Below are 27,284 nucleotides of genomic sequence, written 5' to 3'. Positions count from 1 at the left end.
TGAAAACCATGGTTATATTTTTAGAGATTCTTGGCACCTTTTAGAAAATATAAGGGCAGTTGAGTATTTGGAGTCCCTGATATTTGTTACCATTGATGTAGTAATCTCTCATTCTGAAGGACAGTATTTGTTTGTAGACTTTTTGACTCAGCAAAAGAGTTTATCAAGCAATATGATTTTTGTTATAGAAACTTTGCTTGAAATCATCCTTACTAACCATTATTTATATTTTGAAGGAGAGTATTTCCATCAAACATCAGGTTTGGCGATGGGAGTGGCTTGTGTCCCCATTTATGCCAATGGAGTTCTGGGAAAATGGGAAAATGTTTTTTTTTTTTAATTCTAACTTCCATCCTTTGATGCACACACACTTCAGATTCCTGGATAACATTTTACTTCTTTGGAAAGGCACAGTTGAAAATTTTAATTTTTTTGTTGAATATTTAGAGAAAAACACTAGTTTAAGATTTACGTTTCATTATGATTATGATGAAATTAATTACCTGGATGTGATTCTGGCAAAATACAGAAGTTTTAATAGATTCCCATCCAATATTTATAGAAAAAAGCATTTTTTGAACTCCTACTTACACTTTGACAGTTGCCATCCCTTCCATCAAAAGAAGGGAATTTTCAAAAGACAAACAGTATGCTTGTCTATGTTAATAAGTGATAATGAGAATTTTAAGAGAGAGATTCAACACTTATGGAATATACTGAGACAGAGGTTATCAGGACAATTTACTAACCACTGTAAAGGAAGAAGTGCTTAAGGGTAGGGCAACTAGGTTTGCCCCCTTATTGCGTGACCCTGGTTCTCACTGCGATTAAATACAGTCGATAACGTAGTTATTAAAAGTGGAGCTGTGCAAAAAACTGGCAAGATACTACCATTTGTTATACCATATAGCCAGGAAACAGTGACATAAGTATGTGCGTTTAGACAGCTTTGGAATAAAGTAGTTCCAAGTGATATGGTGTACATAATGGGCGGACAACCTATGGCTGTTTACAGCAGGGACTCCAATACAAAAATCTGTTAGAAAGAAATTCTGATAAAGTGAATATTAACTGGGTCCATCATATGGCTAAATGTGGGAGATGTAAATTTTGTAGGATTGTATACGAGGGCCCATATATGGTAATAGAGAACTATCCTCACACTTTACCTTGTCCTGGCAAATGTGATTGTAATTCTACTCAGGTGGTATAAGTGGCCATTTGTGACTATTGTTCAGCATTTTATGCAGGAAAGGTGAAGCATAAATTAAAGGATCGTATGAGGGAACACCTCTACAATATTAAAAAACATAACCCTACAAATGCTTTGTATAAACATTCTATCTAGTACTTGAATTTCAAAAAATTTTGATTTTTTTTTTTTGTTGTGGATCATGTTTGCAAATCTGTAAGCGGGGAGGACAATGGCAATATGTTAGAAATGAAGGAATTGGTTTGGCAACTGCGATTAAATGCATGTCACCTACTGGGATTATGACTCAATATCTATTGTTAGTATTTTAAAGGACAGGGCACTGTGCTAAGCTGATTTATACCAAATAGTGGCCAGTTTTACTAGCACAGATTTTTTTACAAACGTCTGCTATATACTTTTTTTTTTTTTTTACAGTGGCAATGCTGTTCTAAGAACTTCTAAGTTTTTATTACTTTTATTTGCATTGATGGTAAAATGATTTTAGACAGGTCTGAACTATTTTACAATTGATTTTGTTACTGTGACTTTAAGGTTCTACATTTTACTATGCATTAGTTCCTTGTTTGTTCTTTATCCAATAGGTAGTGTTATTTCCCATTGATGAAATTTGATTGTTTAATGAGTTTTTAAAAGGATCGTGGAGCTGCCTTGTTTCAAACTCTGATGAAGTTCCATGGACAAAAGCACTCAGTTTTTCTTTGTTATTTTGTGATCTTTTTGAATAAAGTTCACATTTTAACAGAGGAGTCATTAGGTTAATTTCATATTCCCATAGTGGTTGTCATTCTTAGACTCCTAGCTGGAGTTTTTGAGTTTGTTACTGATGCCTGATGGAGCCTGTACAAGAATGCTTGACTTGCTGTGAATGGACAAAGCAAAGTGCAAGGTTTTTAATAATTAAACAAAACAATGCTATGCTATGAGACCTGTGTTAACGATGACTGTGTGTTCTGTTGAATTGCTACTGCCAGACAGACTATAGAATGGTATACATTTTGTAATACAGCTGAGTTGCGTTAACATCTGGCAGTTAGTGCAAGAAACTAAGGCTGTGTAGTTTTAATGAGTTATTTCTTGTAGCCCAGGGTACAGGATTTGATTCCTTCTGCCTCCATTTGCTACTGAGTCATTGTGAGTAAATCACTTAACCAAGAAATGCTCCCAGGTTGTCCCTGAAAGAAAAAAGCCCGGTCAAAAATATATATAAATAAATAAAACTGTGTCTGTGTGTGTGTGTGTATGCAAGGAAGTGCATGCATGCATCATGAGGTTGCACTTGGGTGTAATATATGTGTCTGATAACAACAAGCTAAAATACATAAATTGTGGCCATTATTTCTTCACTCATTCATTTGATCACAATAAGACATCTGAAACCTACAGTCAAAACATTTGATCACAATAAGACATCTGAGATTTACAGTAAAAAATGGCAATAATTTGTGGGCTCATCTGTGTGTGTGAACACACAAGCATGAGTGGGGTTAGTTGCAATGGGTTGTTCTATTTGCGTCTCACAATAATAAGACGCAATATGTTACTGTGGCATTACTTGTTTTACTTATTCATTTGATCACAATCAGACATTTGACATAAGTACAGTTAGTAAAGTGGCTGTAACTGGTAGACACATCTGTCTGTGTATAATGGAGAGTTGAAATGAGTTGCATTAAATGCACTGGAGTATAAAAAGCTGAAATACATTACTGTATACTTTAATTATGTATTCACTTATTTATTTATATGGACTGGAGTACAAAGAGCTGAAATACATACTTTAATTATGTATTCATCCATTTATTTCAGCAGATACATCTGAGCAGTACATAGCTAATGTGGCTGTAACTTGTGGGTACATCTGCATGTGTGGGATTGAAATATGTTGCACTACATAGGTCAACACGGAGATGAAATACATTATTATGGCAATCATTTATTTATTCATTAATTAATTTGATCATAATCACACTTATGAGGTATATACCTCCAATAAAGTGGCTGTAATTCCTGGGCACATCTGTATGCACATGGAGGTTGCAGTGTATTGTACTAGATGTGTCTGGCAGCAACATGCTGAAATATGTTTTCATTCATTCATTTGATCACAATCAGACATTTAAGATGTATACACCCAATAAAGAGGCTGCAACTGGAGGCCACATCTGTGTGTTTTGTGTGCTCAAAGAATGCTGCAAGTTGCACTGTAGGTGTTTGGCTGCAATGTGCTGAAACAAATACATTACTGTGTCCATTATTTAATTATTTTTTTATTAATTTTATTCGTTCCATCACAATCAGTAACGTCAGTAAAGTAGCTGAAACTGCTGGACACAGAAGCAGTCTGAGAATGAACCGACTCTCTGATGTTCAATCATAGTTTAACAGTTTTTGATCTGGTTTGGCAGGACTATTGTGCATTTGAGTGAAACAATGCAAATCAGGAAAACCATGTTACGGAAAAACTAACTTTAACAGTGTTATGTTAGTTGATGAGGGAGTATATTTTAACTTGATGACCTCAAGGTACACTGAATAGCAATCAACACATATAAGATGCTTACTGTCTCTGAACTGAAATAAATCTTGTGAGGTATCAGTACCCCTTTAGAGTTGCCTTTGTAGTACATGTTGCTAATTTGACAGCTTTGTACCATCAGTTCATCTTTCTGCAAATTCCTAGCCAAAATATAATGTCATGTGTACTTTTAACAGTTGCCATGTGTCACTCATATATTCTCACTCTAACATGAAACTGTATAGCTGGACTGGCATAATCACTCTACTGTGTTTGAATAACAGACCCTATAATTCATGAATTTTGACAACTGATGCAGTAGACTTGAAATAGCAACGGAATTTTTTTCTTGTCATGTAGCTATCCTGTCAATATCATATTTCTTCTATAACTGTATCACTAAGTCATTTTCTATATGATGAGTGTAATGAAACTACCAGAGTCTGAGCTCAGCTGTAACACTCGTTTGGATCCAACTTATTATCCTGATGCATACATAAGTAATAGGACCTTTCTCGGACTTAGAGTGAACTCGAACTACGAATAATAAAGGGGATACCTTTTTTCTTTTGCTTTTATGTGGTATTATGTTTATATATCATGTGTTTTGTGTTTAGAAGTGTTGGGTTTTGTGGAATTATGGTGGAACCTATACTACCAGCTCATCAGCTTGAAATTAACTGACTTTCTCAAACTACTTCTGGCATATGTTCTACAAAGAAAGACAATTGCTGTAAGACTGTTTAGCATGTTTAGTGGTGTGTGATCAGTTATTTACTTAAAACTGACACTGGCCTCACCTAACTTTGAAGTAAACAGGAACCGCTGCTTTGCTCTTTCAGTAGCATGCCCTAAAAGTGTTGTTCCCTGGTCTGATCCCTCTCAACTCCCTTCTAACATGCACCTTTGTTGCCTTCTCATTCTCCATCATCATCCTTATCTCCTTGCACTGTGCCATCCCTGTCTTTCCCAGGTGCTGTCATTTATCCTGATTGCTAGTCTCACAATGTTATACAAACATACTACTATTCTCCTCTTTCTTCCTTTTTGTCTCTTTCTCAAACCCTGGTCAATAATCCAGAATGTTCAATTTATGACCCACACCCATAGTGTGGGGTAGGGGGTTGGCATAATGGTTTAAAATGTTTATCAGCAGTGATGGAAGCATGGGGACAAAACAATACCAAGCTGGAAAAACACATTGCATTAGATATTCAAACAGCAGGTGTGCACAACAGGCAATGGCAATATATACTGACCATGCAAAGGGCATTGGATGCCAAGCAAGTAGAAAACAAGATGCGTATCATAAATTTAAATGCACATAACCTGGCAACTTAGGACAACATAATGAAAACAAAGTGTAGGACACAGTACATTAACAGATGTAAAGGTATAGGCGCTGTGGAACATGAATGAAATCCCACCTGTACAACAACACTGCATGCAAAGAACATATGGCGGGACAAGTGTCGTACGAACAGAACCAGGTGCATACATCTCACTAGAGCATTTTAGAAACCACAGAAATCACACCGCCTAGGATGGATTATGAGAGCTTAACTTCAATTACTGTGCATAAGCATGCAGGGTGTCTTTACGAGCATCCTGTGCTTACTGCAGTCTACTACTGTATCCGAATCTAAAACACTCAAGTCTGGTACAGTTCTGTGCAGGCTATACAAACACATCATATAATACTGTGTCACATGCACCTTCACCAAGCTGGGCTTCAGGAGATTATGCCATACCTCTCCTAAATTCTGTGTTGTTGGCAGTCCATCGACAGCTAAGTCGGCCAGCCAAGCCAGGAATGAATATTGAACCATACCACACACAAGCAAAATACCTTTTCTACAAATATCCTCTCTGCTTTTTCAAATACATACTGCTCTGCAAATTTGTCAGTCATAGGTCTGCACTGGTCATCCATGCCTGCTACCACTGGTACGTCATTGCTACTATGATCCATGGGTTCAAGCGTGAGAAAGCTGGTAAGCGCTACAAGCTGACTGACACTGCTGCACAGTTTCCACAAGTCACCAAATTAACTTTTTTTTTTTTTTTTTAAATCCAGTACCCATTTCTGTTATCAAGATTTTGCCCCACTCAATAAGTCTGTCTGTCCTTCCATCTGACAGCCCAGCTTTGTAATTATTCCTTTCTCTCGTGAGCTGAGCATCTGGAGTGCTGCAGGTATCTGTGCAGTTTGGGGGTTTTGCATGGCCTATACCCCTCTCCTCTGTGCCTAACGTCAAGCTATGGCTGACTTATGAGGAAACTAAAATGTTCACTGCCCCCTGGCTCTAAGGGGCATGCACTATGCCATCTATCCTGCCCCCCACCGTGATGTCTATCACTTTCTGAGTTCTAGCCGCTGCTAGAAAGACACCAGCATACACCTTCGCTCTGAGGACAGGAACAGCTCGTCTTCCCTGTCAACTCCATCAGGCACCCAAGCCACTAATCGAACTTGAGTCAACTGGGCCATTGTCAGGGCTATACCCTCTACAACACCAGAGCAGATACATGACACCAGATTATCTGGGCAAAAACAAAAACAGCACCTACAGACACAACAGACTTTTTTTTTTAAATCCATCACAAAGTATACTGGTATCACAGGCACCACTGTGTTATCTACACACATTTGGATAGGACAGACAGAGGCCTGGTAAATCTCCTACATGTCCTGCTGCATAAAACAATAAGCTGAGGATCAGATGTCTGCTTGAAATTTGTCCATTTTAGACGTGTAGTGTTTAAAGCTGCAAATATGACAACCGCATGGCTTAAATTTGCTATTTAAAAGCCATAACTAAGACTTTGACCTATACTCCAAATTGTCATGGGACATTGTCTATCACCACCGTGCCCTTTATGAACACCCTTTGCCACACTTGTGGGTCATTCTCATTAAACCCTCATCATGTTCCATCGTGTGTGGATCTGCATAGACTTCTTCTTCTTCTGTTTAATCATCTACCCACGTTTTTCAGTTAAAGGCAGTGCAATCCCCTGATTAGGAGGCATCTCCAACATGTGCCACTGTTTGATGATAGCTGTGCTATCATAAGTTTTAGTAACAGTGGTCTAAAATTATACAATGTGAATATACTAAACACTGCAAAATATATATGAAACAGAGTTATGAAATACACTCCTTTCCAGTTTACAGTCTTCCCCTTTAGGAAATTTAAAGCAGGCTCCCTATACTAGGTGGTGTACTTCTAGGTGGAGCACAGACATGATCATGCACTTTAAATATTCAGAAATGTTAATCTGTAGGGTACGCTAGTAGAGGGTACGCAAGGATACCTGACTTCAGGGAGCTCAGGGGCTGAGCAAACTATACTTGAGCATGTTACTTCACTGTCAGAACTTAGTGCAGATAAGGGCCATAGTGTTTCCTGTCACCAATAGATGACCTCAAAGTTGTAACTACACAGTAGTGCTTCACATGGCCACATCTATGGTTAGTAACTCCATGGCTTCCCATACACTGACAACAAAGCATGCTAGGTAGTTCTACCTTTGTTTTGAATGCACAATGTGGGAAACCTGTCCAAGTTTTTCAAGCAGTCCCATGGTACTACTTCATAGTGTTTACAGTGTGTTGTCTCCACAAGGCCAAAACAGGGCAAGAATGGGGCTAAGGGCTTTCTTGTCAGTTGTACATCAAGGTCACTTAAGGTCTCATGTATTGCCTACATGCCACCACTCTATACTGTTAGTCGCTGGGTCATATTTTGTACACTGTCCTATGGTTCAATGTGTCACAAAGCATTAGCAGTGTGCTTCCATCAATGTATATATAATGAATGCAGGGAGGTGGTATTCCCTGCAGTGGAAGCAGTTCTATCTGTAGTGTATGTCACGTTGCTGCATCTTATAGCCAGTCAGTGACAGTGCGTTTGCTGCTGTACTGTGCATTGGTTTGCTTTTGTACTCTGTGGCTAACAGACACAGAGCAGACAACTTAACTGCTCAATACAGCCTACACAAAACTCTTTTGCACTACCTCCCTCCAACCATAAGAACTCAGTAATGGCTATACATATCATCGCTTGAGAATGCAACTGCTGGATTCAGGAAGATGCAGGCAGGTGTCTGCATTCCATCCACAAACTTAGCAGCAGTGTAAACTGGGTATCTCTAGCTGGCTGCTTAGGCAATTCTCCATTACTTTAATATATTTACTCATTACAAAGCTGTTTTTTTTTGTCTCCTAGACCCCAGCCTCACACTGAGAGCTGTTGCGGCTGCATTACTCCTCGTCCCTCCCTCTATCTGCCTGCACTGGCCTTTATGCACTTTTCTGGAATTTGTGGGAACAGCATAAATGCTTAAGAGGAGGAGGAGTGAGAAGGCAAGAACTCAGCAATTTGTGCAATGCTGGAGTGAATGACAGTTGTAATAACAGAAGAAATTAACTTAGCATAATTTGCAGCCTTGGTTGGAGAAAGGGACGCCTTGTCCAACATAAAATAAATTTTACAAAGAGAATCAAATCTCATGTAGGGTCAGATTCCAATCATTAATTCCTATCCAAGGCTAGGCTTAAAAAGGCCCCTAGAGCCATTAACCTTGCAATCACCTATGAACAAGAACATTAGAAATGACTGTCAAATGCACCCTTACAGTAAAATAACTTAAAACTGCATCAAATATCTCTGACAGACATCATAGAACCTGTGGTATGGACATCAAGAAGGGTCTTCGCTGTCATCTGCAAGAGAGAAGGTGAACTTTTTCTACTTCTTCTCAAGGATCTTCTAAGTGGAAGGGCTCTAGAAGGAAAAAAATATGAAACCACTCTGTCAGAGAAGTCATGGAACTTTGCTACTTCTGGAATTTCAGCAACCATAGTCCACTTGAGAACAAACTGATCAATGTTCTTCTTGCCTGATAAGCAACACAGCAGTATATTGGAGGGAAAAAAGTTTGAAAGGAAGTGAAGTGAAGGGCAAACTTCTGCAGAAGTGAGAATCACATCTGCCTTGGCCAGAAAGGGGCTACTAGTATCACTATGACCTTTTGCAATCTAGCCTTCCAAATGAACCTCATAATCATAAAAGATGGGGCGAAGTACAAAGAGACCTTCTGGCCAAGGATGGGCTATGTCATATTTCACCCAACCACCAGGAGAAGGAATCAGAAAGAAGCAGTTGGCAGAGTATTTAGTGATGTTGGTTGAACTGATTGCCACCTAGCAGACATTAGCAGATGGTGAGACATGCCCAAAAGCAATGGGTTTCTGGAGTACAGGTAGCTGAACAAGCAACGGGGAAGCCAGCATCTGGGCCACTACACCTGATGAGAAATGAGAGCCAACTGTAAGGACTATAATAGCAGACTCTTGGAGACCTACAGTTATGGGAAGAGGAGTTGTAGTCTGAGAAGAAGTTATAGCTTCATACCTTTTAAGAACAAACATCAGAAAGTCATAGTTAATGATGGGATCCCCATAGAGTGTCAAACAAGAGAAGTAAATGGAGAAGACTGAATTCTAGAGGAGTCCCCAGCAAAAGACTTAACAACAACTACAGACAGAAGCTTAACTAACATAGTACTGTAAAATGAGGAAAGGAGGATTGATGACAACACAGGGCCACAGTCAAAGAGGCAGACCTGCAAAGCTGAAAAAACAGAGGGCTTGGAAGTTTTACAATCACCCTCAGTCGTATCTCCCAACAAAACTACAGATTTTTGGGCAGGGTTACTTCTGCTCCCATGTCTGCAAGCCTAACTTTAGTCACACATACTCTAAGGGGGAACCATCACTCAGGCAGCCAACAGGGTGAGTGCTTTGTACTCTTGCCAGCAACCTGGCAATGAAAGCTTTTTTCTATGTTTATTGCCCATGCCTGACCCTGGCTGTTAAAGCACTTGCACTGACAGAGGCTTCCATCACTGGTTTGGGTGGCCAGTGCCCATACCTTCTTCACACAAGCTCATCATATCATGACAAGCCCCCACTCCTCAACTGAGGCCCTGTCATCAGACCAGAGGAGCAAGCTAGGTGACCTCCCCATGGGCATGCACACCCTTCATGCCTGTGATGTCAAAGGCATGAGAAACTAGTTAAAGTCAGATTCCCTGGACTGTAATCAGAACTTTAAACCTCTAAGCCATCAGCACAGGCTAAAACTTCAGGTTTTTTATCAACTTTAAGCATTTTCGAGCCTGAAGGATGTATTTCCATTTTGTAGAGATGCTCCTTGTGCTTTGAAGGGAAAGCAGAAGCGGAAGAAGAGTGTCCTTCTTTTGCTTCAAGTAAGGATAAGAAAGGCCCAATGGAGACAGAAAGTATCACTAAAATGGACACAGACCACAGTGTTGTACTGCATCCACCATAACTTTGTGTCACAGTAAAGAATGAAAATTGGTCCAAGTTACAAGAGATGAATACCCAGTAAAATTTTGTTACCAGCACAGGAATTCTCTGTTCAATAAAAATAGTAGTTGCCCTTCACTATGTCACAGAAGAACAGAAACGGAGAGAAATTAATTAATGACTGCTCACTGCTATTCAAAAAGAGCATCTTGATTGGACAGCCCAATCAGCGTTCCCACTGTAAATATGTCATAAACAACAGAAGAAAGTCTGGCTGCTGAAGTACCATTGAGCAGCCAGACTTTCTATTGGCATATGCTGGATCAGGTATGTTCTGAAAAACAAAAGAAACAGAAACATACTTGCTTTTCCTTGTATTTTTCTGCTGTCCCTTGTAAAATCCAGAGTTTGTAAACATTTTAAAAAAAAGTAATGGAAATTCTCTTTTCTCCATTGCTTCTCTTGCACTGCATCGAACACAAGTCCCATACGCATGTTGAGTACATCAGCCCACAGAAGAAGACCAAAGTGACATTATTTAAGAAAGGTATGTAATTCCTTTCTTAAATGTCATTGCATAAAAGCAATAATCCATTACTCTGTGTGGGTATATCAGGATTTACCCATGGTTGGCTTTGTTTAATCACTTGGGCTTCGTCCTTGAGATCAAACTACACAAACTGTAGGTAAATCCTGATATGCCCGCACACAGTCATAGATTATTGCTTAAATAAGGACTATTTGGACCTATCTAATTTATCCTTCAAACGACTATTGTCTTAATCTAATTTACATTCAGTTTTCTCTTGTCTAATACAGTTTGGTGTATGTTCCACTTCACTAAGTTCATTACCATTTACCAAAAACTAAGTTTCAATTCCACAAGACAGTGCAACCCCAAACTTCACAACCCCCTTAACTTGTTTAATATTCCAAAATGGCTACACAGATTCAAAGTTATATATTTTTTCCAAAAAATTATATTATTCATTTTCCTTTTTTGGCATCACTGTTACTAATAACTTCAGTTTTTTTCACACCACCAAATGCCCTTTATTACACCCCACATTACTTCTTACAAGGGTAGAGATGCACTTTTTTTATGCTTTACATTTTGTTCTGTGAGCAACATAAGATGAGTAAAGTCTAGAATGCATATACCTGGTACTAAATGTTATTACATGCATATCTCTCAGCTACAAAGACTGGGGCACATATACGCTTTGGTCTTAGCATTGTGTTTGGCTCCCTACTCTCCATTAGAAGGGGAATAAAAAAAGTCAGAAGCACGTCTCCCTTCTGAGAACAGGGAGCACATTGACAGCTATTAAGTCCTCTCATTCCTGGACACAGACCTATGGAAGCTAAATCAGTGTACCAGCTTTAGCAGCTGTAGCAGCAGTGGTGGTAAATACTCTACCCCTAGCACCAATGGAATCTAATCGATTTGCAAAATGGTATTCAAGCAAATACCGTTTGTGTGAATAAAAAGAGCTGAAAACCACTTTCAGCTATTGCTGTTGCTGTATTTTCTCAACTATTGTGCAATAGTACAGTTAGCATACAGAATTCAGGGGATATCCCCCTACATGTCAGTGCAGAGGATCAAACTGCCTTGTTTTTTCACTGTAAATGATTTTCAGTGCTTATTATTTGCACAAATGACATTTGCTTGAATATCAGTCAAGCAAAATCAACATGAATCCGCACCAGCAGGCAAGTTGGAGTTCAAGGTTATTTGATTGATTTTGCAATGCCTGAAGTAATAACAGGACTCGGTGAGGCACAATACTTAAACATCTCTACATCTACTCCACTCTTCCATTTTCTGTTCCAATAACTTTTCTTCCTAAACCTTAAACATCTCCCTAACTATTTAAGTTTTCTGTTCCATTAATTTTTCTTCAAAGGCTTCTCATACAGACTTTGTACCACCCATCCTCATAGGTTCATAGGTTCATACTAGGCTATCTGCCCTAGGGCATTTATAAGCCTAGCCAGAGTGTGTTTGGCTTTCGCCACCCATTTTAAATTAATTTTGCTATGCCTTTTTTTGAGGTTAGTATACTGTGCCTCTGTCTAACAGTGACACAGAAGTGATAGCCGGGGTAAACCTACGATCTCCCATCCACTCATCAAGATTCCTCTTGAAGAGAGTCAATGTGGGACTCTGCCTAACCTGGACTGGGATTTTATTCCAGAGTGAAGGGAGCCTCTGGGTTATGAATCTGTCCCTCCAGCATGTCCTATTTATTTCAGTGCTGAGGTTCAAGTCTCTCGAGCGCATAGCTCGATGGGATTTGGATTTTCTGAGGTGCAGCATGTCCATTAATTCCGGGTTGGACATGGCTTTATACGTCAGGCACAGATCGCCTCTGAGCAGGCGGTATGCCACTGAGTAGAGCTGGAGTTTCTTTAACCGGGCAGCATATGGCATCTGTTTGAGCCCTTTGATCCTCTTGGTGAGGTACTTTTGGGGTCTTTCCAGTTGCTGCAGGTGTCTGGTAAGGTACATCCCAAAAGGGGCATTGTACTCAATTATGGGCCTGATGAGGGATGAGTAAAGAGGTACAATGACCTCCCCTGATCTAGATGTGAATCTCTTCATGATTAGGTGGGCTATATAAAATGTTTTTCTAACCACTTTGGCCACGTGGTTGTCAAATGAGAGATTGCTATCAACTTGGGTCCCCAGGTCCCTAATGACTTCTTCTGTACTTAATGGATTACCACCTATGTGCAGCCTAAGTCCTACTTATGACAGTAAGAGCCAAGAACTTTATATCTGTATTCAGGACAGGAGTTTTTACTAATTGTAAAGAGGAATTATGACCTCTGCCTTTTCACTGATAGGACTGGTCAGGAATGGATTCTTAGAATGCTAAACTTGTCACTGCAGAAAGGGTCACCCCCGGCCCCATGTGCAAAATGGGAAAAAGGGGTTGAGGATGGATGGATGGATGGATACAAGCTAAACTTGTATAACACCTACACCAGCCATTAAAAGCAGCTATGTAAAACACAGACAACAAATACATTTTCAGAACATTTGTACTTTCAGAGGAAATTTGACCTTGACTCAATTAAAGAAAAAAAAAAAAATCAGCCCAACTCTACCAGAATGTGGTTCTCAAGGGACTGTTGCAGAGCATCCAACTTTACCACAGGTGAGAGTAAAATGGAATTAGTGTTTCTTAAATATTTAAGGCAAAACTATTTTTTTTTGCCTGTGTAATAGCTACACAACTTTAATTTTAAAGATACACAGCAATGCATAATAAGAAAGCAGGTACCGAACACACAACTAATTTAATCTCTCTCTGTCCTGACCTTTTTCTAAATAATAACAGATTTTTCTAGTAGGAACCAAAGATGAGATCCCAGACGTTCCTTTTATGTTTAGCATATTCAATTACAGTGACGGACATCATTCCTTTCTCCTTTACAAATTTAATGTACAAAATGAAGACTCACCAGGCATGTCCAAGATGTGCATGGTCATAAACAGTTGGGCCACAGCTATACCTAGCACAAAACAAAATAAAATAATCATCAAAATGAAGCCACGAGTAAGTGAATCACTAACTACGATACATTTATACAAATGACACAGTTTACTGATTTTTTTTTTTTTTTTGCCATCATTGATCATGTATATCAGAATAATGCAGTTTCTTCTTGTTTAATACTTACAGTGAAACCCTTATGAAATATTAAATACTTGTCTGACAATATGCCACTGACCATAACGAATGATGGGGCAGGGCCATAACCACACATAGTTAAACCGTAAATGAGTTCTGAAAAGCAGGACCTGGACATGATAAAGGATTTTTATAATAGCAGCTATTAGTTTTATGTTATTTATTCTTGGTCAGTATTGGCATGGAAATCAGAAGAAAAGCAGAATTCCTGTCCTCTGGACTTCATTTACACATTCACTTTTTTTCTGTAAGCTGTTGAATTCAACAGACAATGATATTATAACCACCATCAAGAAAACCTGCAGAGATTAACAATAATATGCAACAGCATTAGTACAACAGAATACAAAATTAGATTAAGTACCAGGGACACAATCCTGTTTTCAGAATGCAGTGTCTAATAATACAGAACAAGACAGAGATAATAAATCTTACAGCATGGGAATATATGCAACTTATGAATGAGCTGGATTTTATTGGCTTACATACTATGTTGTTTAACTCTGTAGCTCTTTCGTAAAAAGAAGAAAAAACTATGTTCTTATTTGCAGTACTTAGTAACATTTCCAGACAAAAGAAAGACGTGGGCTGAATAATTTTTTTCCCAGAAAAAACAACACATTAAAAACTGTGCTCAGAAATGTTTTCTTCTATAAACAATATGCTACATTGTTTTTATTTTGTAGACATGCTATTACATGGTTAGGTTAGTGAACTTGTCCTTAACTTCAAATTGTTGTTCTTCTTTCAGGTTTTCCCAGTTAGAGGTTGCCACAGCGGAACTCCGGTCTGCTAATGATTGGCAGTAGATTTTTACGGTGCCGAGGTGCCAGCCCGACGCCCAATATTCAACGAAGGCACGCCCACTCACGCATGTCTTTTGAACGCCACTCGACCGCGGGGAGGACATGCAGACTCCACACAAAAGGCGCTCCAGCCGAGAATCGAACAGGAGAACCTCTTGCTGTGAGGCGACAATGCTACCGCTGCATCACTGCGGCTTATTGACCTTAACTTCAAATTAATGCTAAAAAAATGGTGTACAACTGTGGTCTTCTTAGTAATGTCATCATAGTGTGTAAATAAATAACAAAATGCTTTGGCATACTGAAAGGCACAGAAAATGTAAACCTGGAGACATGAAACATATTATAATGTCTCAATCCTACTTCTGTTATTCAACTGAAGATATCTCTCATACAAAACGAAGACAGACATTTTTTTTAAATATTAAAAGTAATAAACATTCAAGGGTACATCCACTTCACAATGGTGCAGATTTTAACTTGATTTGTGCCAGGTACAATAAGAGCTCTCTGTTCAACTTGGCCCTGGAACTGAATGGCCTGTCTCCTAAAAAGGGGCAAGATTTGCTTCCACCATGTTTGCTGAACCAAGTCCATTTATAAGCTTGGATTTGCATAAGCACTTTTTTGTAGCACTTAGGGGATGGTTTGTGTGAGAAGATATAGCTTTTCCCTTTGAAAGTTGGAAGAGCTCAGTGAGTATCAATGTGCTAGAATCTGGGATGGCAAACCAGTTGCCTGATGAAAGGATCCTGCAACTACCAGGTATTATTTAGACAATCATGGTGATGTACAAATGGCCAGTGTTGGTGGATCAACACTAACAGCCCAGGCAGGATAGACAGCTGTTGAGCAGCCTGTCTCTGAAAAGTTGGCAATGGGTTGACTAATATCAGGTGAACTAGTGCTGAAAAAAGGGCTGACGTTGAGAGGGACTAATATCAGAAAGTAGGGCACTAATGCCATAACTGTTGATGGCTAAAATATCAGAAAAAATAAGAGTGGACCAATGGTAAAAGAAAGACCACTTTCTAGCCCAGTGTTGACATCGGGCAAGAGACCAGCTCAAAAGATGGAGCTGGAAAAGTTGGCATCTAAGAAAAAGACAAAAATTTTGCTGCTTGAAAGTAGAATGGAAAACAAAAAGAAAAACAGAATAATGAAACTGGACAAGACTTCAGAAAAAATAAGGATAGAAAAAATGAATGGTTATATTAGACAATAATCATAGAGAGCATTTATGTCAGCAGATGTAACATGAAAGGTATCTAGCTACCCACAGAATTCCACTTGTAGATTTCCAAAAAGCTTATACTGTGATAAAAAGCAACTACCCCACTCTTTCTCAGTTGTGTGTTGAGTTACATGGTCGAGTGTCATAACAGTGGCTCCTCCAGTCCACTTTCTCCTTCCCACAACTTTCAAGCCATGTTTTCTCAAAGCACAGACTCCAAGGAGGATGAGCAAATAGAGCAGATGTAAACCTGGCTCCACAACAGAGAAGGATGAAGCCCTGACCATGACCCAGATTGCCAGAGACTGATTAGCGGCTTGGACACTGGAGAAACCAGGTCAAGAGAGGTGGCAGTGAATAGATGATGTCAACTCACCTTTACTGGGAGAGAGAGGAAGTGCTTCAGTTTGGATGATGCCATCTCACCTTTACTGGGAGAGAGGTAGTGTTTTGGTTTGGATGATGCCAATTCACCTTTACTGGAGGACAGGGAGTGCTTCAGTTCGGATGATGCCATCTCACCTTTACTGGGGAAAGGGAGTGCTTCCATTTGGATGATGCCAACTCACCTTTACTGGGGGAGAGGGAGTGCTTTGATTTGGATGATGCCATCTCACCTTTACTGGGGAAGAGGAAGTGCTTTGGTTTGGATGATACCAACTCACCTTTATTGGGGAAGAGGAAGTGCTTTGGTTTTTATGATGCCATCTCACCTTTACTGGGGGAGAGGAAGTGCTTCGGTTTGGATGATGCCATCTCACCTTTACTGAGGGAGAGGAAATGCTTCAGTTTGGATGATGCCATCTCACCTTTACTGGGGGAGAGGGAGTGCTTTGGTTTGCTGTAATGACAGCACTTACTAGAGATGAACATGGATAGTAATCAGAAGATGGTTAGAGATATGCTCTTGTCCTGCCAAGCTATGCTCACGGTAGCCTTCATGAGGCAATTTGTATGCATGACATCTAGAGTGGAAGGAGTCAGAATTAACCAAGAAAATCCCTGAAGGCTGTCTTTACTGTTCTCACTTCATGGGGAAATGAAGGGGCTGACTGATTACAGGAAGGCTGATGATTGTCAGGCAGTGATGGATAAATGATTTAAACAAACTGCAAATATGTATACAGTACAATATCAGAATGCTATATAAATAGCCTGCAAAAGCCCTGACTCACAGTCAGAAAGACACAACTCCTTAAGAAGGCAGGAGGGAAGACCAATATACCTGCAGACTGAGATCCCCATAAATATCTGGTGTTATGCCAGGTATCCTACACACCCATCATAACTTCTTCAGCACCATTCCATTTAGGAGGTGCAACAAGTTAGACAAGGCAGTTATATATGCAGAACCCAAGCAGTTACAATGAACCAGTTCAACATAATGATAACTTCCAAGAATAGGGATGACTTACAATAAATGGCCCACTATAAGATTACATGGAGTAAGGATAAAGTAAGGTATCGGGTCAAAAATGGTAACACTACAAAAATCTACTCTGCCTCAGAGGCCATATCCAGGCTACAAGGGCACAACAAATGTTGATTCTAGCCCAAGTGGACTGAAACACATACTTCCTGTGCCAAGACACCCATGAAATAGGAGGCCAATATCATTACTCATGTGTATTGTAAAACAGTCTGGTGGTCTCCCCTGTGACATATATATATAAAACTGTGCTTTTTCTTGATTTATGACCTGAAACAAGTATAATCTCCATTAAATTCCACCCCCTCTAGCCTATTTTCTGTACCCCTACTTGCAATCAACCCTACTGGCAAAATCTCCTTTCTCCATTCTCATACTGGCTTAGTTCTTGGAATACTTTCTGCTATGAATATAATATTCTGTATAGTTGTTATTCTCCTTAAGGATCTGCATCCAAAATCCTAATCTCTCTATTTCTTAAACTTCCCCCTTGGTTCATCATCATCCCTTTCTACTTTGAATTAATAAACTTCTGCTTGTGTTGTGTGTAAAAGCCTTATCTGTGTAGTTCTAAAATATCCCTTCAAATCATGTAAACCTAAACCACCTTGTTTTACAGGACTGCCTCCTCTGTTTTGAGCAAAGAAAAAAAGGGCTAGTTATCCTTCCTTTGAGAAATACTTCTGTTAATAAAGCAGCTCAATTGCTTATGAGCATTCATAGTATGCAGAGGAAAGAAAAATGGAAGATGAATATATGGGTTGAGTTTGGATGCCACAGTGACTCTACAGATAAAGGAAGGGTTAGTGCACAAACAGACCACGTCTTTACAGAGAACCAAAGAGAACAGATGAAACAGCATGAAACTCCAAACTCCCCCTGCCAAAGTAACTGTTAACACAATGTCTTTTGTGAGAAATATTCACAACTGGTTAATGAAATGTTTCAAATGGAGATAATATTTTTCAGCATAAAACTGAGGCCATGGGGAGGCATGTGGTTTCTGAGTGGTAGCCCGAGAAATATGGTACCCCAAAGAAAGGCTCTGCATCTCAGATTTCAGGCAAGTGTCTCTCCATCCACTCAGTTATGGAAACTGCAAATGACAGTCAAGTGTACCTTTACTGTAGAGAAACTCAAAGTCCCAGAAGGTGAAAAAAGATTATCCAATATCTGCACTTAGATGACAGCTCTTGAAAATGATTCACTGTGCAGGGTCAACTGCAACTTGGACTTGTTCATCTCAATACAACTTGGACTTGTTCATCTCAATACCCATTTGGATGACAAGGTAGATTGTATGACTCTGGCCCTAACCAAACCATGACATCCATGGGCTATGAGAAAACAATTAGTCAGACCAGTGAAGAAATGGACTGAATGTGCAAGTATGTGTGGTCAAACCAACACCATACAAGTTTGTCAAGACCCAGGAGCCAATGACAGAATGAATGGCAGAGTCCTGAGCTGGTAATGATTGCCTTCCAAGGAATTTCACATATGTACTTCATTCTGATCTTTACTTGAAAGGAGGTCTTCCAAGGTTCAAAAAAACCCCCCAATCTTTTGTACACAGAAAGGACTTCAGAAATTAAACTGTGATTACGCAAAACATTTGCTCTGTTATGAAAAGGCAGAGGCTCCTCTTATCCAAAACAGGCCTTAGATTCTGTTTTCTGTTGTACAGAAAAAAATTCTTGAGCAGTAAATGTTTCTCTGTTGTACAGAAACAGTAAATGTTTCTCTGCTGGTCTTTGAGAACAATCTAAAGGGTTCTTTTGAGGAAGACAGCTACAGTCCTGGACAAGGTCACCTGCTGCACTGATGGGGTATTACAAAGATAGAAGGAGAGAATTGGAAGGGAGGTACATACACTCAAGGCAAGGCCTTTAGCTAATATCTCACTCACACCTCTCAAGTGTACCTCGTTACAAGGAATGTACCTCATTTGGGGTTAATATTCCTCGAAGTTCCACACTGAAAGCTTCTGTCACACATTCAGTGTTAAGAATTTTTAACTGATATCCATGGTAAATAGAAAAGAATCATATTAATTCCTTAAAAGATCTTTTACATAAGTAAAACCAGCATATTTTAACCATCCTATGACCTTCCTCATTGAAGCTGTTAGTAAGCTCTTAGTATGTGTTCCACATTTTGCCCATCTGTTCCACATTATGAGGGCTAGTGTTCCTCATTTTGGAGATGGAAGGTTGAGAGCTATGATCTCACTTACCCACCTATCTGATGTGATGAATTCCCATACTGTAAGATAGAGGAGTTTTTGGTCATACAGTCTTTGACAGTATCCACTACTGTGCCACCAATGGGGGAAAGGTACTGGTCTGGAGTCCTACATGTTCTCTGAATAACTCTCTGTACGGAAGAATGCTCCCCCTGGAGTTAAGCTCCCTTCTCCTTCATGGCCGTCAAGACCGTCTTAAATCTAAAGTATATGCTCTATTGAATTCTACGAGACAAGCAGAACTGACAACGACAAGTCAATGCTGACAAAAGCAAGTTTATGTGACAGACACAGCTATAATAAGCACAGGGGTAATAAAAACAGGCAGAAAAAGTAGAAGCATGGAGGAACTGGCCCACATCAATCACTAAAAAAAAATAAAGCCTTCTTAGGCCTAGTTAACCATTATCAAAATATAATTTTGAATTTTCACACCATAATCTACCAATTAAGTGAAAGGACCAATGGTTGGATGCCATAAGGTGAAATGGAAAATGGAAGCAGAGAAATCTTTTAGGCAGCTAAAAGATTTGTTATGTTCAAAGGCCAATTTAGTTGCACCTCTGTTTTCTAAAATATATGTAATGGCTATAGATGCCTCAGAAGTAGGAAGGTCAGTTTTATCTCAAGATACGAAAGGAGAGTAACATCCTATTACACCAGCAGGAAGCTAGGCAAAGTGGAATGCAGGTACTTAGCCATTGCATGCATAGGTCTCAAACTCTTAGCACAAAAACTCTGGACAAAGCCTACAATAATGGGGGGGGGACCCAAAAATAGGAACACATTTTAAATATTGCTCTTATAAACTTAAAAAGTTCTTGCATTTTCTGAAGGGTATAACGTGTGAAATTCAAATGCCTGTCATTATGTAGTGAATTCAGTCCCCACTGATTTGCCACAAGAATCCAGAAAAATCACAAATTTTATGAGGAACAGAGCAAAAATATGAGGCAAACATATGGGCAGTCTGTGAAAATCTGGATAATTGAGAGGTTTGATTGCATGGGAATGTACAGCTATTAAATGGTTCTTCACTGCCCTCAAACAGTACCCTTTAGTGGCTTTTCCATTAAAAGAATTGCAATCGTAAATTAACCAGATGGGTCTTAACCATTCAGACTTTCAACTTTAAATCCCATGTCATTATGGATGCATCGGCAAGGACCTACAACCAATACGAGTGTGCTGGAATTGAGAGTTCTGCAAGGGTGGGGTGTCATGTGGCGCTGGGGATGTTTAAAGCATGAAAACTGCTGAGTAATGTATTAGAAATGCTGCCATGCAATGTTGTACATATCCCATATAACCCTGTTAACAATATGGCAAAGGCATATATACTAAATACCACACCTGTACTAGTTCAGGTAGTGTGGCACTCATAATGAAAGACACAGAGTAAGAAATCTTGTTAAAACGAAGGCTGAAAGTGCAAGAAATCAGGATGTCTGCCTCTTGTAAGGCTGCTTGCTGAACAGCACTAAACATGCACTATAGGATCCACTCCTATAACTATTCAATCTGATCTTACCCACCAACATTGTCCCCAAAGTTTGTTGCACAACAGTTGTGATGACACTCCACAAGGGCAGTCCCAATATGAACCCCAAGAATTACAGACCCATTAGTCTGATGGGCCTCATCAGTAAGGCCATGGAATGGGTCATAACAGACCTAATAAACTATGATATAAAAGATCTTATAAGACTTAACCCCCAGTAGTTTGATAAGTGTAGATCCTGTCTAATTAAGCTGGTAATTTTTTTGGGTCGGTAACAAGCCGTGGATAATGGCCACCCTGTACATACAGCATACCTAGACCTTGCCAAGGCATATGATAACATACCGTATGCCAACATTATCAGCAAGCTAAATGCACTCCAGGTTGATCCCTCTGTGGTTAGATGGATAGCCAATTGGATGAGGGACATAATCTGCATTCTGAGGGTGGCAGACATACCTACAGACAACATGAAACTAACTAGTGGGGTACCACAGGGATCCATGCTGGGACCTCTGATATTTTGAATATACTTCCCTGATCTCCAAATCAAAAATGGGAACTCTGATGAACCAAGTTTGCAGATGAGTGCAAACTAGGTGTTATACTTAAATCCCCTTTCTGATATACAGAAGCTACAAAATGAATGCACACATGCAAATAGCTGGTGCTCTGAAAATGAGGTATAGCTAAATATTAAAATATGAAACACTGCTGCATTTGGCAAACAATCCCTCCACCCAGTATAAAAAACAACCCACTCCAAAATGAAGATGGTGTGAGAGATGTTAAACGCTCTCTTCTTTGATCATTGTGTTGCCAACTATGGCCAGGAAATCCTTCTGCCTGGTACAGGTGATCACCAAGAGTATTTTCTCTAAAGTCAAAGAAGTCCTTATCCCTCTATATTCTACAGTGACAAAGTCCAACATCAAATTCAGTGCCCCCATTTGGACAGTATCTTGTTTAAACATATCAAGCCATTGGGGAGACCCGAAAGGTACCTGACAAAACAAAGATCATAGACCTAAAAAATATGAACAAGCCAATAAGGTCACTGGTGAAATCCTCTTAGGCTAACTTTGAGTCCATATTGGCCACATCCACTAAAGACAATCACAAAGCCTTCTTCATATATGTCAGCAATCTCAAAGGTAACACCCAAATCTCCTCTGAACTGGTGGTCAATAACACCACATACACAAATGCCATAGATCTAGCCAACCTGCTGGCAGACAGGTTCAGTGAAAACTTAACCCCCCTGTACCCCCATCAGTAAACTAGGACATCCCCAGCACCTTCCCCCCTCCCCTCATCACCAGGGAGCAGATCTTTAATGCCCTCTCAAAGGCAAAAAATGCAGGCATGAGCTCTCAGTTCCATTAGGCACCCTATTCAACCAAAGCCTGAGTACCGGCTTCATCCCAGCTGAATGTAGGACAGCCACAGTCATCCCTCTACACAAAGATGGAGCGTCCACTGACCCAGGCAATTATAGGCCCATCAGCCTAACTAGCCTGATCTGAAAGGCCATGGAACGCATTATCATGGACCTTGTAAACAAGGACATTGGCAACCTCCAAACGCTTGACCCCACACAGTTTGGTTTTGTCAAAGGGAGATCATGCCTGTTAAACTTGGTCGACTTCTTTGAAACAGTCATCAAAGCCATGGACAAGGGGAAGATGGTACACACCGCGTACCTTGACCTAGCAAAAGCCTTTGACACTATTCCCCATTTGGGCATAACAGATAAACTCTCCCAGCTAGGCATCACCCTGTATGTTACCAGATGAGTAGCTAACTAGCTCAATGATAGAACCCACTCAGTCAAAATAGGGAAAGCCATCTCTAGTAGTAGACCCGTAACGAGTGGTGTACCCCAAGGATCAGTCTTGGGGCCTCTACTGTTTGGATATACTTTTCTGAGGTGCAAGCCAAAACCAGTGTTCTGTGGCTGACCAAGTTTGCAGATGACTGCAAGCTGCGTGCGGTCTTAAATTCCCCTAGTGATGTGAACACCCTTCAAAAAGGCCCTACTCAAACTAATGACTGGTGCCAGAAGCATGGCCTCAAACTGAATGCCAAGAAATGCATCATTATCCCCTTTGGGGAAAATTACATCCTCACTAATTATCACATTAATAACTAGGTACTAAGCATGCAATCAGTCATGAGGGACTTGATAGCAACCTGACTTTTGACTACCACGTTGCCTCTGTTGTATGGAAGGCTTTCTAACTGGCTCACATCATAAATAAGGGTATTTCATCCAGGAACAAAGAGGTCACAACATCCTTGTACTCCTTCCTTATCAGACCCATTATAGAGTACAATGTCCCCTTCGGCAATATACCTTGCCAAGCACATGTACCAGCTGAGGAGACCACAGAGGTTCCTGACCAGGAAAATCCAGGGTCTCAAACAACTATCCTATACAGATAGTCTAAAAGCACTGTCCTTCTACTCACTATTGTACTGACTGCTCAGAGGTGACCTTTGTCTGGCATACAAAGCCATCTCAGACCCAGCCTTGATGGAGTTGCTGCACATCCTTAAGTCAAATTCCACTCGTGCAACCCACACACAAGGCCTTAACCTGGCTTGTGACATTAACAGAACTTGTTTGCGGGATAGATGTGTGTCCCAAAGACTCCCCCATCGGTGGAATAGACTCCCTCTCCATGTCAAGCAGAGGACCTCTCTAGCGCTCTTTAAGAGGAACCTGGACGACTGGATGGGAAACAGAAAATACACCCCTGGGATCCCACCTGTGTCCCTGCTGGACAGGGGAAAACGGAAGCTGACTTTGAGGTAACATGGGCAACATTCTTGGCTAGGCTTATAAGAGCCTCTAGGCCAGTAGCCTAGTATATCATCCTATGAACCTACAAAATACTATGGAGGCCTTGTCCCCGTATTCAGTGCCTCATAGATGCCTTAAAAGCTTTCTGTCCCTTACCTTCCTTGCCATTAGGGAGACGGTATTCCAAGACCTCTTATTTCTCCATAAATCAAACAGTGTAGCGAACACTAGAACCAGAGATCTGAATCTACTTCAGCAAATACATCATGGTGGAAAAATATTAGTTGTAAAATCTTACCATAACCATAGATGTCTTTCTCTTCCGTGTCTCAGTATTCTCACTGTGGGATCCTCCGCCTCAGGCGACCTGAACATCCAGCCCCTATGCAAAAGCTTAAGCCTGGTTGCTACCGGGTGCTTGGGACGTCATATGCAGGGGCATAAACCATGGGCTTTAAATGTGACATCTGTATGCAGAGACCTCCAAACTGACTGCCCAGTCGGACAACAGTCTAAGGAGTACAAGAAAGATGCCATGTAGACAGGGTAAATGTAATGAAAGGGGTAGATGGGTGGTAAGGAATACTGCAAGATTTTACACAACTAATCTATGCCCTTGTATTCCCATGTTGCAGTATTCTCACTGTGGGAGAGTGACACAGCTTAAGAAGAGGAAAGAGAGGTGGAAGAAGTTGTAGTTTCCAGGAATCCATCCAGGGCTGCTCTTGCAAATCCTGCCCTGGCTCTGGAGACATGGTCCAACTTGTAATGTTTGGTAAAGGTATGCACAGAGGACCATGTGGCTGCCTCAAGAATGGTGGCTGTGTCCAGGCCTTTTAGGAAGGCTCCAGAAGAGGCCATGGCTCTCGTAGAATGTGCCTTAACATTATAAGGTAAGTATTTGCCATGGTAAGAGTAGCAGAAGGAAATAGTTTTCCTTATCCAGGATGATACAGTTTGACTGGATACAGCCTTGCCCAAAGCCCTGGGGTGGAAGGACACAAAGAGATGAATAGATTTTCTAATGGCTTTGATTTTGTCCAAATAGAACCTTAATTGTGTGTGGGCATCAAGGGAGTGGTACTCTCTTACTGTCATTCTGGGGAGAGGGAAAAAAGGTGGGTAAATGGATAGACTGACTGAGGGACAGTTCACTGACCACTTTGGGCATGAAGGAGGGGATGGTGTGAAGGGTCACCCTACCTTTGTGGAAGATTATGTAGGGTGGGGATGCTGTGATTCCTTGTAATTCAGAAACCCTCCTGACTGAAGTAAGGGCTACTAATAGGACAGTTTTCCATGTGGACATATGCAGAGACACAGAGCTAGCTGGTTCAAAGGATGCAACTGTAAGTTTCTCTAGGACGTAGTTTAGGTCCCAAGGTGGTGGAATAGGTTTCTTTGGTGGCCTAACGTGGAGAGCCCCTTGTAAGAATAGTCTAACATCCAACCTGGAAAGAAGAGGCAGGTCCAAAGGTAAGCAGGCAGATAAGTGAACCAGGAGACAGCAATTAAAAAGCATAGAGACAGGGTATAAAAGTTCCTCAAATTCAAACTCAGGGGTAATATCAACTATCCTGATGTTTTGGCATGAATTTTAAAAGAAAATATAAATTGGTGAGTGAGCCAATCATTCTGGCAAAGGGATAAATAAAGCAAAACATTTTGGAACAGAGCTTCAAAAGAAGAAACATGCTGATTTTAAAAGAAAAGCTGCAGAACACACACCTTCTGAGGGATAGGCTGCTTAGAAAGGACTAAGAAAACAATAAGCATTCATCTTTGTTCAATTCTAAACTACATTTTATTCAAGACATCAACAGTCCCATGTTACCTGTGAGCACTAAGAAATATTTATGATCAAGAAACTGCCCATACTTGAAATATTTTATGATAAGTTTTCAGACTTTGACTATTTGCCCAGTAGAATAAGTGATACTTTGTTCAGGAATAGCCGTGCTGCAAAAATTATTCTGACAAGACTACTGCCCAGATCATACAGCAAAACTAAAAAAACAAAGACTTCTAATTTTAAAGACTGTGCATACAAAAGTAACATTGCTCTTTTACATGTTGTTTGACACGTACAGCAAACAAAAGAGAAAAAACACAACACAACTTACAGAACTGTGCATAATTGTTACACAAATATGTAGGCACTTAAAATTTCAACTGTCTGATTGTTAAAGCTTTATAGCCTTGAGATCATAAAAAAGAGAAGATCATGATATCTTAAATGGAGTGCTTATATGAAATCAACCAGAAATGCACAGGACACCACAAATACTGCATATTTTATTATAAAGATGATGATGATGATTGTGTTTGCAGGGTAATTACTTTTATTTATAATGTGCTTTATTGTACATGCTATCTTGTATAAACACAAGTCATTACTCTGCAAACACAATTTTATCATCTTTATAATAAATGTGCTGCACATTGGCACAGCGGAGAGCATTGCCACCTCACAGCAAGAGGTTGCCCACTCGATTCTCGGCTGGGGTGCCTTCAGTGTGGAGTCTGCATGTCCTCCCTGTGTTCGTGTGTTTTTTCCCCTGGGTGCTCCGGTTTCTTCCCACGGTCCAAAGACATGTATTAGGTGAATTGGACACTCTAAATTGGCTATAGGCGTGAGTGTGTGATGTGGATGGACTACACAAGCAGGGTTAGCCACCTTGTCTCTAGATGATTGTCACTGCTGAAGTGACACCCCAACCCCATGTGCAAAAATGGGGAAAAAAGGGGTTGTGGATTGATGGATCTTGTATATTGTAAAAAGAGGGTTACATAACTGTTAAGTCAAACAACTCATAAACAACCTGAATGATGTGATCACAGTGTGACTTTTACAGTAAAATTGCCAGAGTCATTGATAACAAAGGTGCAGAGGCACGAGGTGTATCTAACACCTGCCTGTCACTTTTCTAAGGTCAAGCGCTGAAATGTATGGCAACTTGTTACTGCTGATTAAAGTCTGATTATATACAAAGAGCAGATATGCAACTTTAATATGCTAGAGGTGCTGAATGTAAACTGTTCTTAAGTCATGCTGAACTCCAAGAAGGAAACTGTCTTAGGAAGTATAAATAAATACTGCAAGAGCCTGGAGGATTTCCAGTTCTATGTTATGTTCATCAGAATACAGAAACGGTTTGGAAATGAAGATTCTACATTTGTCAGTTTGTCTTTACCCATGGTAGGATGATGCATATGTGTTGCTGTTCAAATCAAGTTAAAGGTACTCTTTTAATCCAGCCATAGCTTTGAGAGTTTTATTTAGCAATTAAGAAAAATCTGCCTTTTAAAGCACAATCCTTATAGCATGCAACTTCTGTTTGTTTTTTTTTGTTATGCTAATCAGGTTTTGTGGTCCACCTTGCTACAGCATTAATGATTTTAAATTGCCCTGCATATGACAACCACAAGAAGAAGAATTTTAGACAATGTGAGATGAAAATTGAGTAACATGTTATCAGACTTGATGTATC

The 27,284-nt window shown here is 40.1% G+C and overlaps 1 protein-coding gene across 4 annotated transcripts in view; it reads right to left on the bottom strand.

Moving 5' to 3' along the window:
- The window catches only part of CARS2 (cysteinyl-tRNA synthetase 2, mitochondrial), a 1,053,801-nt gene that overhangs the window by 790,262 nt on the left and 236,255 nt on the right, over positions 1-27,284 (bottom strand). For all 4 annotated transcript variants that reach the window (XM_044072656.1, XM_044072657.1, XM_044072658.1 and 1 more), the window contains one exon: positions 13,543-13,593. In XM_044072656.1, coding sequence (XP_043928591.1) covers positions 13,543-13,593 — 51 coding nt within the window. The remainder of the gene's footprint in view (positions 1-13,542; positions 13,594-27,284) is intronic.

Source organism: Protopterus annectens, chromosome 5.part0 (assembly GCF_019279795.1).
Source record: "Protopterus annectens isolate FY-2018-M chromosome 5.part0, PAN1.0, whole genome shotgun sequence".
NCBI lineage: Eukaryota > Metazoa > Chordata > Ceratodontiformes > Protopteridae > Protopterus > Protopterus annectens.
The sequence above is the reverse complement of the archived record's forward strand: the minus strand, read 5'-3'. Positions and strand labels throughout refer to the sequence as shown.